Below are 15,057 nucleotides of genomic sequence, written 5' to 3'. Positions count from 1 at the left end.
ATAAGATTAATTGTTTTCATCTGTGAACAGGTAATGAAAATGTTTTCTTTTAAGTGGAAAAAACATTTTCCCCTAGGTTCATCTTTCTTATTTTTCTCACACCTATAAATCAAGTTAAGAAAATAACCCTCTGCCCTAAAAGACAAGTGCTCTGTTAGTGTTTATTTTTGTAAATTTATGACCACAAGAGACTGACCGGCAGCATCTAGACAGGACTGTGGAAAAAAAAAGACATGTTTACTTGGTTTTTAATTTCTGCTTGGACTCTAAGGCTGCAAATTCTGGAAAAATGAGAATCAAGATTTTCTTGCTTAGAAGAAAGATCATGATTCTTGTACATAATCAGCTGGGGTTTCTTCTGGAATCCTGTTTTCATTTTTTTCAGATTTTGTTGTTTTCACGCATTAATTAATTATTAAGAATAAACAAAACCGAACATGATCCTTCCATTCTTCCGTTTTATGTCATCATCTTTTAGCCCAAACCTAAACATGTGCGAGTGATGCCCAAAACGTTTTAGACTACAGGTTTGAGCATCAACTTGCACCAACAGAAGGAAGCTAGTGAACATATCTTCAGAGCACTTATCATCACCTCACATGACATCAGACACATTTGATGCCCAGCAGTTGATGGATGTTTATTATGCAACAGGCCACGGCCTGCGATCATTGCTGACTTGTGGAGTTTCCACAAAAGATTTGTTAGGAACTCTTTAACAAGTCACTGACACTTTCTCATACATCAAATCACACATGAATTTAAAGATGCTTTCCTACTGCCAATGTGCTTGACTATACATAAACTCACTCTGCATTATGAATATTATTCAACCCAAATTTATAGAACTGTCAAGGTCTTTACTTGTTTTACACGTATCGAAGTGTTGATCTCTAAAAGACACAAGAGTAAAGGGGAATTCATAGTTTCTACTTGTGTCAGTCTGCTTAAGGTCCTGTGACCGGAACAAGCAAGCAACTCTTATTGACAATCAAAGGTCTGGTCACCATTAGCAGCAAATACTGTGGTAATTTATGTTGTAATGAAATATAATGTACCATGTGCTACAAAATGGTTCAATATTTAAATCTATATGAGGTGTGTGTTTCCTCTGAATGAGGTTGGCTGTCACATCAACTGAGAACCTGTTAAGAACAGTTCATTATAGAGTAGCTTTAACTTCATCTGACACATTGTGCATCAGTTCACTTCATCGTTAATGCAGATATACTGCAGACAGATCTGCTGCCAATGATAGCATTGACATGTCTTCATGTGAGGGTGCGTCCTGCCTGTGGCTAATTCCTGGCCCGCCCTGATTTGTCTCAAGTCGACATATATTTGCACCTCTACCTATTGAAGTCTTCCAGGAATAACAAGTGTAGAAAGGCAATTTAAAGTGCAAAAAAAAATCCAATCCAAAAAGACATAACATTGTCAGTGAAAAAATGTGTAAAACTATTAATTAGAAAAGATTAGTGTTGATAAAATGTGTAGTTTCACTCATGATTCACTTGAATGCTGCAGTTAAACCAGTTTTGCAGAAGCTTTAATGTAAAAAAAAAAAAACATTGGTCAAGTTTCCACTGAAGAATATTAACATTCCAAAGTTTTCAATTCATTGATTAAAGACAGAAGCTACATTTTTCCCTCACCAGCAGTTTATTCGAAAAGCCCCCTCATCTTCTAGTACAATGCTGTTTTGATTTTAATTCTAGTTTCACGTATCTAAAATTGAATTTTATGCCTCGACAATATTAAACTGAAAACATCTGAAACTGGAATTAAAGATTATAATGTAGTAATTAATTTATCATAATGAAAAACCATACACAAGTAACAAAAATAGTTTGAATCTTACTAATTACAGATGAAGAAAATTAAAGTTTTGAGTAGTTAAAACAGAATTAAGTCAGACTGTTTTCATGTTGAAAATAATAAATGTCTAATAGTTAAGAGTGAAAGCACGATTAGGAAAAGTGGTGTCACTGACATCTATAAAGTGAATTGTGGATAATCACACTTGTTTAACTAATGTAAATAATGCTTGTCCTGCTGAACGTGCCTGAGACAGAGAGCAAGGTTGTTTATGTGTTTTAAAATGGAAACGCTGTCAAACTATCATTAAATTATGTTTAGTGTCTTTGTTTCACTGCTTTGTGTTCGCTATCGGCTCGCTTTCTCTTCATTCAGCCTTTCGGTCTCTCGACCACCACTGCTCCCTCTCTCCCCTTGAGTCGGGGAAGTGAAAGACATGAAAACTGTGAACACTTTACATTAACGCCTCAGAGAAAACCTGACCAGTTTGCAGCTAACAGTCTCTAACACTTAAATGTGAAGTGTTGCCACACTTTTGATGCTTTGTCTCTGTTGTACTGTTAGTGGTGTTCGTCTGTGCTATTTTTTAAAATGTTCACTCCAGAGAGGAGACGGCGTTGTCATGTGACCTACACAAGGCACGGGATTGGCTGGTTTACGCTCCCCACCTCAGGAGAGGGTGCCGTGCAACCGACTAATCAATTACTAAATTATTTGCCAATTAATTTTATAAGCTATTAGTTGTTGCAGCTCTAAATGAAACAGTCTGCATGGTTTGTATGTGACCAGGAAAAGTGAAACCCTGTGTGAAAGGACTGTGGGTGTGTACGAGCGCTTTAACTCTCTGAGCTGTAACTGATTCATGAAACACACACAGACACGCACAGACGTTCACTTGATTGAATCACTTCTGTACGTAAAGAGTGAGCTCAGTATTATTTGACAGACTGAAGATGTTACATGTGGCTGCTGGGAGCGTTACAGCGTCTCTTTTTAAATGAACAAACTCACAGATAACAGAACATCCTTTGCGGAGGTTTGCAGGATAACAGTAACATTATTACTGACCATGAAGCTACTGTCACTTTATTCACATTTCAACATTAACATAGTCTCTGGTGGATGTAAACACTGTGGGGTCCCATGGGAAGAGGAAGAGAGTGGTAAACATACAGTGGGAAGGAGCGAGGGGAGTTCACCATCCTGTACGTCTGTGACCTCAGGCACAACTATACTTTGCATTAGAAGTCATATAACCCTCCTTTTTTTTTCTTTCTCTTTACCACTCTGGAAACACCTGTTCCTCCTCATCTCACCATCATCTCCTCCTCCCCCTCCTCTTCTCTCCATCTCTGTCAACTGCTTTAGTTTTTTTCCCCTTTAATGAAAAGAGAATGAAAGAGTTCTATAGAACTCTGATATGAATACATTCTAAATGCATTCATGTGTCGCTCTGGAAAATGCCCCAGGCCACACCTTGTGCACACATACACATGCACACAGAACACCAGCCTCCAGCTAAGACACACCCTCTGTCCATCTGCGTAAATACATTAACTTTGAAGTGTGAAAGAGAGAGTGTGTGTGTGTGTGTGTGTGTGTGTGTGTGTGTGTGTGTGTGTGTGTGTGTGTGTGTGTGTGTGTGTGTGTGTGTGTGTGTGTGTGTGTGTGTGTGTGTGTGTGTGTGTGTGTGTGTGTGTGTGTGTGTGTGTGAGGTAGAAAGAGTTACTACAAATCATTCCAGCGTAGGAGTTCATCCTCCTCCATTCCCTATATAAAATGACCTTCATACGCTGATAGATAACATTTTGCTGCGTTTTTTGTGTGTGCATATAGATATATATCTCCTGTATATGCACACACATCTGGAACCAGAGTCTGTGCTGTAGCGATCTGGGGATAGAGCTGCGGTAGAGATATACCATGATACAGGCACTTGACCAACCATGAGTCAGTCTCAGCTGTCGGTTCTGACATTGAACCTCATTTTTACAGCATCAAAAAACAAATGAAAATTGTGTATGTATATATGAAGTCTTAAAGATGTCCTTGTTTGTTATTGTCTAATGATCTTGAGTTTGCTAGTGTTTGTTTCCTAGGATACTCATGTCCAGAACACTACTCAACCAACTCTGGCCATTTGTTTTGTGTCTACCAGACTCAGACTTTTATTTAATTCATGTCTATTTTCTGCTGGTTTCTTCTTCAGCCCCTTCATTTACCATAGAAGGCCATAGTGAGCTGAATACTCAGAATTTTTTAAATCTTGTTTCTGAAGACAGAAGAATATACACATGCAGGGACAATGATGCAAGGACAAATACTGCAACCACAAAATACATACACACATTGATATTAAGACAAACATCACATTTACTGGAATGCATCAACAAATGCAGCAATACACACATTCACACATACATTTATACATAGCTTTAACAACAAAAACTAAATAAATCATTAATTTTATTTTTTTTAAATAATCATTTAGTAAATTATCTCCTGCTGAGTTGATCAAAATGACGATATTGAGATGTTGCAGTTTATTTTTTACATCTGAGTTGGAATCTGAGCTCGGCGTCATTAAGTCGGGATCAAACTTTGCACCTTATCTATGCCCAGATAAGGTAATTAGCCTGAGTCCTGGAATTTGAAATTGCCTCTAAACTTAGAAGTAATGGATAACAAGTTGAGGATTATCTTCTTCCTTTCATCAAGAGTTTTTCTTCAAAAGCAGAGCCACCTGGTTAACACGATGTCACCACGGGCAGATTGTGGTCTCAGATGACTATCAACTGAAGAAGAGTTATAAGAGTGTCATTCTTTCCACCAATGAAAGCTTTAACAACCCTTGCCTTGTTTTGATTCCAGTATCACTGCGTTTATTTTCTTTCATACTTTCCTAATTAAGCCGTGTGAACGTATCAAACCATTTTATTTGCGGCTGTTATATAACTTCAGTTGGCTAATTGAAGAATGAAGAGATATTTAATTCCATTTTTAGCAGAATACACAACAGTGACGGAAGTGATGATAGTCTGACTATAGTAACTAGATCTACAGATCAACACATTTTGGCTAATCTCTATTATGCCATGCATTTTGATCAGTGTGCTCTGGCTCTTTTGCTCTCCACTGTTAACCTGTCAGTAACCAATGCCGGATCAAGCCTCATTGGTCAAACTAGAAATGGAAACGACTTTTAGCCCCAAAATCTGGTCATGATCATCCCACTCGTTCAATATTGCACAAACTCTTATTCATGCTCTTGTCTCCAGCCATCTAGATTACTGCAAGTCTTTATTCCCCCGGCCCCGCCCAGAAATCGATAAACCTCCCTTAACCTATTAAAAACACAGCTGCAAGGGTTCTTACAAGAATTTGAACATATGAGCACATCACACCCACACTCATCCGTCATTATTAGAATTGATTTTAAAATTCGATTTCTTGTTTTTAAAATCACTGAATGGCCTGCACCGTCTTGCCTGGCTGACATCCTCATCCCTCAATACCCCTGTCCCATACTCTTAGATCTAAAAAAATTGCTGTTGCTCTCAGTACCTGGGGCGAGACTTGAGGGAGAGGGTGGAAGGACTTTCAGTGCTAGGGCTTCACAACTGTGGAATCTTTGTAGATGACAAAAACACACTTCAGTCAGATGTTTTATCCTCGTCTCTTGTTAGAATTTGTGACTGCACTGCTAGTTGCACATCTGTGAAGCACTTTGTAAACTTGTTTTTCTAGATAAATAGTTTATTATTACCTTCACTGATGAGGTTATGTTTTCACCCCAGTCAATTTGTTCAGTGGTTGGTTAGTTTGTTTGATTGTGAGCAAGATTACACAAAAACAACTGAACGGATTTAAACCAAACTTGGTGGGAGGATGCGGTAATGGTCAGGAAATAACCCAGTTTGAGAGCAGAGTCCAGAGTTTTCTTCTTTTTTTTTTCTCATTTTCTTTAACATTTTCACAGTTTTCTCAGAGAGTCATTCATGGAGTCAGATGGAAGTAGTTTGCTTAGCATAGAGTGTGGCTCACTCTGCAGCTCCGAACACCTGCATACAACTTTCAAAATGGCAAAGTTGCGGTTTTATGAAGAACTACATGCTGGAACCATTTCTACTGTACATGTGACTTTCGACGGCTGCTAGTTTTTTATGTGTTTCACCCCCTGGCATTATTGGTCCATAATTAATGCATAAATATGAGCATGGTATCGATCATCTCATTTAAATCTCCAAGGAAACTGTTGCTTCAAGGAATTCATCAAGGATCAAAGAGGACGTGTTTTTCATTAGTGGGCCTAAACGCACAATTTGTCCATAAAAGTAATGATGTGAAATAAATCTTGTCTATTAAACATGTTTTTGCTGCTCTTTAAGGTATTTGGTGCTTTAGAACAAAAGTGGAAATCAGGTCCCCAGTCAAGAGCAAAGTTGATGCAGTGGAAGTGTGGCAGCACGGATACAAGCGTATAGAGACAGTTTAGCATCTGTTAGTACTTGCTTACATTTATTCTAAAATCCTGTCTTCCATAATCATGTCATTCAGTCACACTGACTGTATTAATGTCTCATTCCACACGCTGATGATTTTTTCATGTTAAAGAGCAACACAGGACACATATGGTGAATCTACATCCTGGTGAGAAGTTGGTTGACTGTGGTTGCCCCTTCTGCCGTCTCCCCCGACTCCTCTACCAGCACCTTCCTCTGAAACTCCTGCAGGCAGAGAGAAGTGTAAGGAAAGAAAGAAAAAGAAAATTAAAGACTGACCAGTTTTTCCTTTTAACTAGTCTCCGATAACCATTATTGTATACTGACGGATGGAGTGTCTCCACTTTTGGAAGCTGTGAAGTCATCTATGCTGAGGGATCGAGGCTAGAATTAGTATGTCCCATATAGAAACTAAAACATACGGTTTCACCTTTGTCAACTAGCAAGAAGATTGATGAAAACTGTCTTTTAGCCGGTTGTCTCCATTAAGTCCAGGCAATGGTTACTTGGCACTGGTCAGACTTGCAGTAAAGGCTAACTTCATGATGACAGCTCTTAACCCTTCAATCTTCCAAAGCTGCTCCCTGAACTTCAAAGCATGCATTCATTTAAGAGCCACTGTCTAATTAACAGATTCCTGATCTGTGACCTTGAACTGTGACCGTCGTGTAACTCGATGATAATGTCCAGGAATGCTCTGTGTGATAAATAGCATGGGCTGGGTCTTTTTAAAAAGCTTCTCTTCTCCAGGAGCTTTGAAACACTAGAAGCCTTGTGTCGGCTGAAGCTGCCGCACTGTGGTGTTGAATCTCAGATTGTTAACGTGTCAGATATGTCAGGCAGCTGCTGGTTGATTTGTCTGCTGTGTGTTTGACATCGACACTTGGTTCAACAGCCAAGCTTCAGTTCATGATGTGTCTGTCTGTCATCACCCTGAATCTTCTGAGTCGTGCCAGTCTGTCAGGCAGAGTCTTCTCCTGGCTGGAGGTCAACTCTGCTACATGATTCCGCCACTGCTGCTCTTTCTCCTGAAACACAGAGCACTCTCAAGGTTATTGGCAATTTTATTCCACAATAATAAATATTAATAGGATGTTTTTTCATTGCAATAAAGGGTCAAATTAAATTTTTTTTTATGTCAAATGACCTGTTCCTTTCAGCCTTTTGGCCTCTTTTGTCTCATTATTTTGGTCAGGGAGTAGAGTGTAGTTTAAGAGACAAATATTTTATTATTGGACCAGAAACTGTTCGCCAAACGAAGGCTAATGCTGCTATACATGTGCAACGATTTGATTAACACATTTCCCATAATGTTCTTGTAAAATAAGATGCCAAAGTGCAAGAAGTCCATTTGGCTCATGAATGCTAATTGAAAAAAAAATTTAATAATGGAGTTTATAAAAGAGAGTCATTGCCCACAGTACCGACCACATTGACATGCTATCCACAGATCTTTAAATTAGAAACAGGTAGTAATAAGCATTGTCATTTTCTAAGTCTTTCCCACATTGAAAATCCCATTAACATGTAGTGCTAGAAGAAAAATAACATTACATATTTTTTGATGAAAAGAAATAAAGGTGGACATACATGGTGTATCTGAGGTCCAGGGAAGGAATGACTCAAATGGTTATCACTCATTGTAAAATAATTCCAACTTCAATACTTGAGTAGCACAGGGCTGCTATTACTCTGCTTATTTTGAGTTTTTCTATTATACTGAAACTGAAAAAAGGACAAGAAAGAGGACTTCAGTGATATTTCAACCAACTTTTTCATATTTTTAAGAATATGAACACTGTACAATCACGTTAAGAGTGAACCCAGATCCAGAGCTCTGACCAAATTGACTGCATTTGCACCACAATGTATCCTGTGTGCATTTACTAACATGTTATCCCTATATTGAAAAATCCATATGTGTAAACTTGTAAACACAATTATGTCTGGGACAGTTGATGGGACTGATCTTCAAACCATTTCTATTTCACAGCTGCAAACCAGCGTGTGCGTGCGTGTGCTCACAGTGGACAATGCCTGTCATCTATTAACATTTCTGTGTGTGTGTGTCAGGGAAGCAGTAATGTGTGGAGGGAGTTGGTGTGAGCGAGGGAGGCATTTAGTTTAATGTTGGTCAGTTTAAAGAGGAAGCTTTGCTGACACATATGGAGTGAAGGTGAAAGCAGTTAAAGCGCCACCTCCCCAGTTACACACACACACACACACACTTCCAGGAAAACAATCAGGACATTCTTTCCAAAAAGGCCTTGAGTTGAAAATGAGCATTTGGCCATTTAAATGATTACTTCAATCCCATTCTATACACATGTCATGTCTTCATGGTGTGTGAGGAGGAAGCAGCACTTGTTAAACAAATTGCCTTAAAATTGGTGATCACTGACAAATTGATGAATTGTGTTAACACTTGTCTTCTGTCTGTGATCCAATCATGTTGGCAATTAGCCATCTGGCCGGCTGTGGTGGTTGAGTTGGTGTGTGTCAGGGTGTAGAGCAGTCTGAGGGTCGAGAACATATAAACTGTCTGCACAGATGGGAAATGGCCCAAAGGTGTGTGGGGGAGAGAAAAAGGCGTAGTGGACATTTTTAAACTTTGAAAAGACTTTGGGGGATATTTACACGCCTACAAAGTCTTTGATACATAAAGTCATTTAAAAGCGGCTAAACAAGAAAAGATGCAAGTCTGGAAATTGGCAGGCAAAAGAAAATCTGAAACTTGGAATACTCTTTGGAGCTTAAATCATGCATTCAACCTGAATAGAGAGAAAACATCCTGTTTTGACCACCCAACCACCCCCTTTATACTGCAGGACTTAACTTGCTCCTGTCATAATTACTTTGACAGCAAGTGGTCGCCTAACAATAAAACCTAGCTGCAGGTCATAATGGACTGCTTGCACATGCAGACAGGAGGACAGTCTTGTTTCTGGTAAAGAAGTCAGGATACCCACAAGGCTTTGAGCATTTATGCCACTATATGCATGTCTCGCCACTCAGCAGCCATCATGGCAGGCAACATCCCCAACGCAGTTATTTCAGGATATCAGGATAATAAGACCAGGCTCTAAGCGACTACTGAGATGCCAGTGTTATGCAACAAGGAGTCATTTTCACTGGGTATTGCAACACCTTGCAGAGAACACAAAGCGAGGCAGGGATTGTGGTTGGCAGAGTGTCCCTGGTGAAGTGTTTGTTTTGGACCGATATGCTTGTGCAAACACAACTCTGAATGCTCAAAGTCAAAGGATGAAATTGAAGACTGTTGCGATGTAAATGGAGATAATGTTCATTATCTGCTCAGGATGCAATGCATGAACGATTAATCCAATCCATTTTGACATAGAATGTAGATGTTGGTCATACTTTATTATGTCCTACTTACCCGTTTAATGCAAGAGCTTTAAATTCTGCTCTTCATCTAAAAACATTTGTCCTCGTAACTCATCCAATTTTGCAACATCTTTTCGTTTGACTGACCTTTTCCTTTTAACTTCCAATAATTGCATGTCCATTTCTTTTTGAAAGCACAACAATCTGCATCTGCTTTTCCTGGCAGTCGCCATGACACCTGTTAGCAATGACACCCAGAGGAGCAAGCTAGTCAACTATCTTTATTTTGTTTGACTGCAGAAAAAAAATCAAGCCTTGATTTTGATTTGTATTTAGAATTCACTTTAATATGGCCCGTTCATGAATTATCTCGCAGGCCACTTCAAATTGTTTCACCGCCAGCGAGCCAGAGGTTCCCTGCCCCTGTTATATATTGTCTGTGTGTGTCTGGGGTTAAGTTTGGGTTCAGCGGAAAGTACATTCCGTATTGAGGTGAGAGTAATAGTTGTCTCTATCAGGGTAAATGTTGTCATCAACTTCCTGCCTTTTTGTGTGTCTGTGTGTGCATGTTTGGGTGTGTGCACACAGCGGAAACACTGACAACAACAACAGACCATGTCCCTTGTTGACCTCACACACTCTTGTCAGAAACGGGGCAGCTGCTCAAAGCACCCACAGTTGTTTTGTGTGCGCGTGCATGTGCATTCCATATCAATGAGGATGTCCATCTGTTTTGGCAACTGTGTGTTTGCGAATGAATCTTCAGCGTGAACTCAAAAATATGTGTTTCTGCTCCAGTGTGTGTGAGTGTGTTTGTCTACGTGTTGATGTTTAGCAGTGTGAAGTGTGTGTGAGTGACGTTTGAAACATCTGATAAGCCCAGAAGCCTTGACAGACGGCCAGAGTTGCATTTCACAGCCTGTCTTTTCCATGGAAGGGAATCTGATTTAGCCAGGAGCAATGAAGTGAACCTTGATGGTGAATTAACACCCATCGATCTGGCATCAGAGTGCCGCCCGTCTGCCTGATTGTTCAGCCCCCTCTTTCCATTAGGCTGATTATAACAGCCTGGTCTCACAAAATGTGAAGCACAGCATCTTAAATTGTGAATAATGAACTCCATTCACAGGAGTGATAAGGCAAAGGAAACATGAGCTTAAGTCAACTGCCATGTGCTATTTGCTAATGGTTAAACAAGGCAGCTAATTGATGCAGTCTTTGGTTCAAATTAGGACTGTTTTTTGGGGGAAATAAAGTTTGCGTGAACTTGATATGGCATGCTATTTGTCGTTGACTGAGCACTCGACGTTGCTCCGCTCCTCTATGATTCCTCCTCCACTTCCTCACTGGGACACAGATTTGTCAAAAAAACAACCTCTTCTCAGATACATTTACGTCGTTACTGTACTTAAATGGGTTTTTCATGTAACTATACATTAAGAAGATTCATTTTGAAGTACTTTTCACTTTTACTCCATTACATATATCAATAAATATCATCTACTCAACTATAAGATTACATTTGGTCAAAAGGTTATGCAAAAGATGAAGCTGATGGTGAGCGCCCTCTGCTGGATCAGGTGGCAAACTACCTCAGTATATTTGGAATTTGGTCATTACTGTATGAATATGTTTCTTTTTTTCCTACGGTCAAATGTATATTCAAATCTGGGCTAAAAACTGACAGCCCAAGTTTAAGTCTCGTTCGAGAAAGAGACAACGTAAAACAATAATATGACGCAAAATGATTTTGAAATCAGTTTGACTTTGAAAAACATTTATCCAAAAAAACCTCTCACCCAACCTTTAAACTCTAAAATCCAAGATCTCCCCTGGAGCAAGAACAACCTGTCATCACGCTGATCAGTTCCAGGTACTACTGCTTAGCTCCTGGGTAAAACCTGGGTGTCTACACTGTGTGTATCCAAAAGTAAGTGGTTTCAGACCTTTGTTTGGGTTACAGAGAAAATCTGCATGTGTTGGCGAGAGTGTGTCCTCAAGAGAAAACAAACACCAGCAAGTGAGGCCGAGCTGGTGTCGTTTTGCCCGACATTTCATCCTGTGCCAAAGACTGAAAGCAAAGAGGCTGTTTGGGTTCACAGTTGTACAGACATGTATTATACAAAAAAAGCATGTTTTTGTGTGTGTTCCTTCACCTTCTTACTCTCCTCTATCTCTCTGAGTCTCTCTTTATCCTGCTCTTCTCTCTCCAGTCGCCGGCGGATCTGGAACAAATGCACAAACACGCTCTTTTTCAAAAATAGTTTTTAAATAAGTCGAGTGTTAAGTTTTGTGGGTTTGTTTAAATTTAGAGTCTTATCTCTTACCCTCTCTTCCTTTTGGTCCCTCCTGTCATCCTTCAGAGCTCCGGTTCCTTCTGCCGTCTCTTCCGTTGTTTTTTGAGACGTTCCCAGAAACACATAGTCCTCCTCTTTACACAAACCTCTCAATGACTGGAACCAGAGAGACGACCATTCATCAAAGTGATACTTGTTTGGAGTCTAATTGCCTTGAGCCCAGTCGCTACTGCATGGATCATGAATCAACAGTCTATGTAGAATATCCTGATTCTTTTCAAATGCAAGCGCCTAAGAAAAGTATTTATACTTGTTTTATGACATAAAAAATCAAATAATTAATTCAAGTAAATGTGGCCTTTTGAAAAAAAAAATATCAACAGAGAAACTTTTCATTTCAAAGAAAAACATGTCTATAATGAAAAACAATTTCCAGTCAAGTTCCGTGTAATCGCTATGAACAGATTCTGCATCAGAATATGTAGGTGAGTGACGATATTTTGAGGTCGGTAGCCTTTGATTTCTAGTGTACCAATCAGGTTTGAGCAGGCTTTTGGTTGCTCGGAGGTACACAGTCCATGTGGAGCGCCTTGATTTGCCGTGTTCCTCTGTTTTTTGAACGGAAACCAACCTGGTATCTCAAAATAGCAAAAACCAGACTCGTAAGACCAAATTTGACCTTTTTGTCCATCAGACTACATGCAATGGTTGACAGCACTGCACATCATGAATTTATCATGATGAATTCCAAGCGTTGAAGCAGAATTAGACACAAATAGCTTCAAAACAATGTTGTTTGATTCCTTTGGTGTCCAGATTCAGTCAAACTGAACTTAATGTTTCTCACGCAACCTGAGCAAAGAAGAATGTGCACAAGCATTTGGAAGAGGTGCATGAACATGTCCTTTATTTTTTTTAAAGGTCCAGTGTGTAAGATTTAGGTGAAAGGGAACTATTGGCAGAAATTTTATGCAGAATAATCCTCATGATGTTTTCATTAGATCGTTTCATCTAAATTGTATGAATTGTAGTTTTCTTTACCCCAGAAAAGGTCCTTTATATTTAAATTTAGGTCACATTGCGGAGATCTGTTTTCACTTTGACAGTATCTTTATATTGATTGCTTCACAAAAAACATCCAAATTGCTTTGATCCACTGTTAAAAAACATGAAAGCATCAGAGCAGGGTGAACACTTTTTATAGCTATGCTTCTCTGCATCAAAAAAAAAATTGAATATGAGTCAACCAATTCGGGAAAAAAACTGATGATGAGTTTGATCTGTGTTAAGATGACAATGCCTACATCCGCAGGGCAGATGAATAATTTGAGCTTGAAAATGATGTGAATCATATGCCCTGGCCTTTGCAGTCCCCACATTTTAAACCCAAATGATCAAATGCAGATGTGGCACAAATCCCCAGTGTAAATGGTCGCTGATTACTAATGTTTAATGCTTTTCTTAGATTGACTCTTCTCAGAAGAAACACTTTGGCTCTACTGAGTGATCTTCAAGGAGTGATCATCTTGTCAAGTTGATGTCGAACAGATAAGGGTGAAGAAAACTACATGAAGAAACTTGCAACTTCTCAGTACAGGTATGCTCCAGTGTTTTTTCCTGCAACCCTATTCCTGCATACTGTCATCAGAGTGTTCTTTTCATTCAAGCAGTGTATTGATGTACCTTTGACATGGGGATTCCTTGGAACCTCTTCACATGAGCCATGATAACTCAGGACAGGTCTTTTGCTCCTCACACACAGATGTTCAGAGTTTGATTTAGGCTTTCCTGATGACAGTTCACTGAAATAATGTGAGATATGTTGAGGGAAAATCAGCTCAAATTATAACCCATAACCATATGACAGCTTTTAAAAGTCAGTCAATTACTCACCTGAAGATCAACAGCAAGTGTGTCTCCTCAAACCGATCAGTGTCCACTGTGTGCTGATCAAATATCTGTATCCTTTTTCAATTCTCTTAATAGTCCCAGATGCGTCCTCTGTCCTAACCCAGCTGAGACTCCCGACACATAGATTCAGATCGGAGTTATAGAGGTTCTTGTATAATGACAGCACAACATGCTTGTCATTTCCACAGCACTGTGACAGAAATGCCACTGCCACACTAATAAAAAGTCCAGAGGCCCACGGTATTATGGATGGTTCTGATTTGGTTTCTAATGAGATCTGTATGAGATGTCATCGATCTCAACCTTTACCAATGCGTAAAGGCCGTAAACATTGTGTGTGTGTGTGTCACCTATTGAGCTGTAATAGGTGCAATTTAGTGATTTGGGTTTTAGTCTTGTTGGATCATGTTATACTGTAGAACATAATGTTACAACTATAGCAGACTTTTAACTTAGCTCTGACTGATAAATGACAGGATCTGTCCAGAGGTAACAACATCGTCCTGCCAGGACCTTTAACGCTTACTTAATAACTTGTTATATCCTAGTGTCTGTACATTGCATATAGAGCAGGGAAGTGAAATCTGATCACGTGATCACAGGAGACACATTCTGGAATCATTCGAAGGTGTCACAACATGAACTTAATGCTGATCACTTGTGATTGGATCTTTCAGGATAGATGTTAAAACCAGGTCTGAACAGGCTTCTGCTACAGGTTGAGTCAGTTTCCTCCTCTTCCCACTCTGTATGGTAATCTAAGATAACTGCTAGATTACTATTGTGTGTAAAGTCGTGAAGTTTTCAATCAATTTTTCATCAATAATTGTTTTTATAAAATCAAAAAAGGGAAAGAATAAATGTCAACACTCTGCCTGTGCAGGCTATATCAGCTAGTACTGTAGCTTCAGTTCCATCCTGCTCTCTGCTGCTGCTGCTGCTGCTGCTGCTGCTGCAATTCCACACTGGCAACATTAAAGTTCATCGTGTCCTCTTATCCTGATTAATAGTTCTTTCAGCAGGCTGCTACCAAGGAGCCTGACATCCACATCAGCAGCTGTAAAATGTAGTACACAGAATAAGAGTGTTTCCAGTGAACTCACTCAGTCAAATCATTGACACAGTTGTGAAAAAGAGGCGTCACGGTGCTGCTGTGTCAGAGCAGATTAGCCGGCCTGACC

General features: G+C 39.5%; 1 protein-coding gene and 1 long non-coding RNA gene across 2 annotated transcripts in view; one reads left to right on the top strand and one right to left on the bottom strand.

Annotated features, from left to right (window-relative positions):
• LOC109632885 (uncharacterized) overlaps positions 1-15,057 on the top strand; it is a 51,593-nt gene that overhangs the window by 2,445 nt on the left and 34,091 nt on the right. The window contains exon 2 of the long non-coding RNA XR_002202971.2: positions 13,431-13,562. This is a non-coding gene — a long non-coding RNA (uncharacterized lncRNA). The remainder of the gene's footprint in view (positions 1-13,430; positions 13,563-15,057) is intronic.
• LOC109632884 (uncharacterized) lies at positions 6,316-14,173 on the bottom strand. Its single transcript, XM_069520179.1, has 6 exons — positions 13,859-14,173; positions 13,649-13,767; positions 11,996-12,121; positions 11,825-11,893; positions 7,253-7,348; positions 6,316-6,545 (listed from the first exon to the last, which is right to left on the bottom strand). The coding sequence occupies exons 2-6, from the start codon at positions 13,688-13,690 to the stop codon at positions 6,459-6,461; spliced, it is 420 nt and encodes a 139-aa protein (XP_069376280.1). The 5' UTR covers positions 13,691-13,767; positions 13,859-14,173; the 3' UTR covers positions 6,316-6,458.

The sequence above is a fragment of the Paralichthys olivaceus genome, chromosome 23 (genome assembly GCF_024713975.1).
Source record: "Paralichthys olivaceus isolate ysfri-2021 chromosome 23, ASM2471397v2, whole genome shotgun sequence".
Lineage (NCBI taxonomy): Eukaryota > Metazoa > Chordata > Actinopteri > Pleuronectiformes > Paralichthyidae > Paralichthys > Paralichthys olivaceus.
The sequence above is the reverse complement of the archived record's forward strand: the minus strand, read 5'-3'. Positions and strand labels throughout refer to the sequence as shown.

Bases quoted from the DNA above. Each gene is read 5' to 3' on its own strand.
- LOC109632884 (XM_069520179.1), bottom strand. From the start codon at position 13,690: ATGGCTCATGTGAAGAGGTTCCAAGGAATCCCCATGTCAAAG. The intron at 11,894-11,995 runs GTAAGAGATAAG...CATTTGTTCCAG, and splicing joins GGGACCAAAAGGAAGAGAGG to ATCCGCCGGCGACTGGAGAG. The intron at 7,349-11,824 runs GTGAAGGAACAC...TCTGTGTTTCAG, and splicing joins AGATAGAGGAGAGTAAGAAG to GAGAAAGAGCAGCAGTGGCG.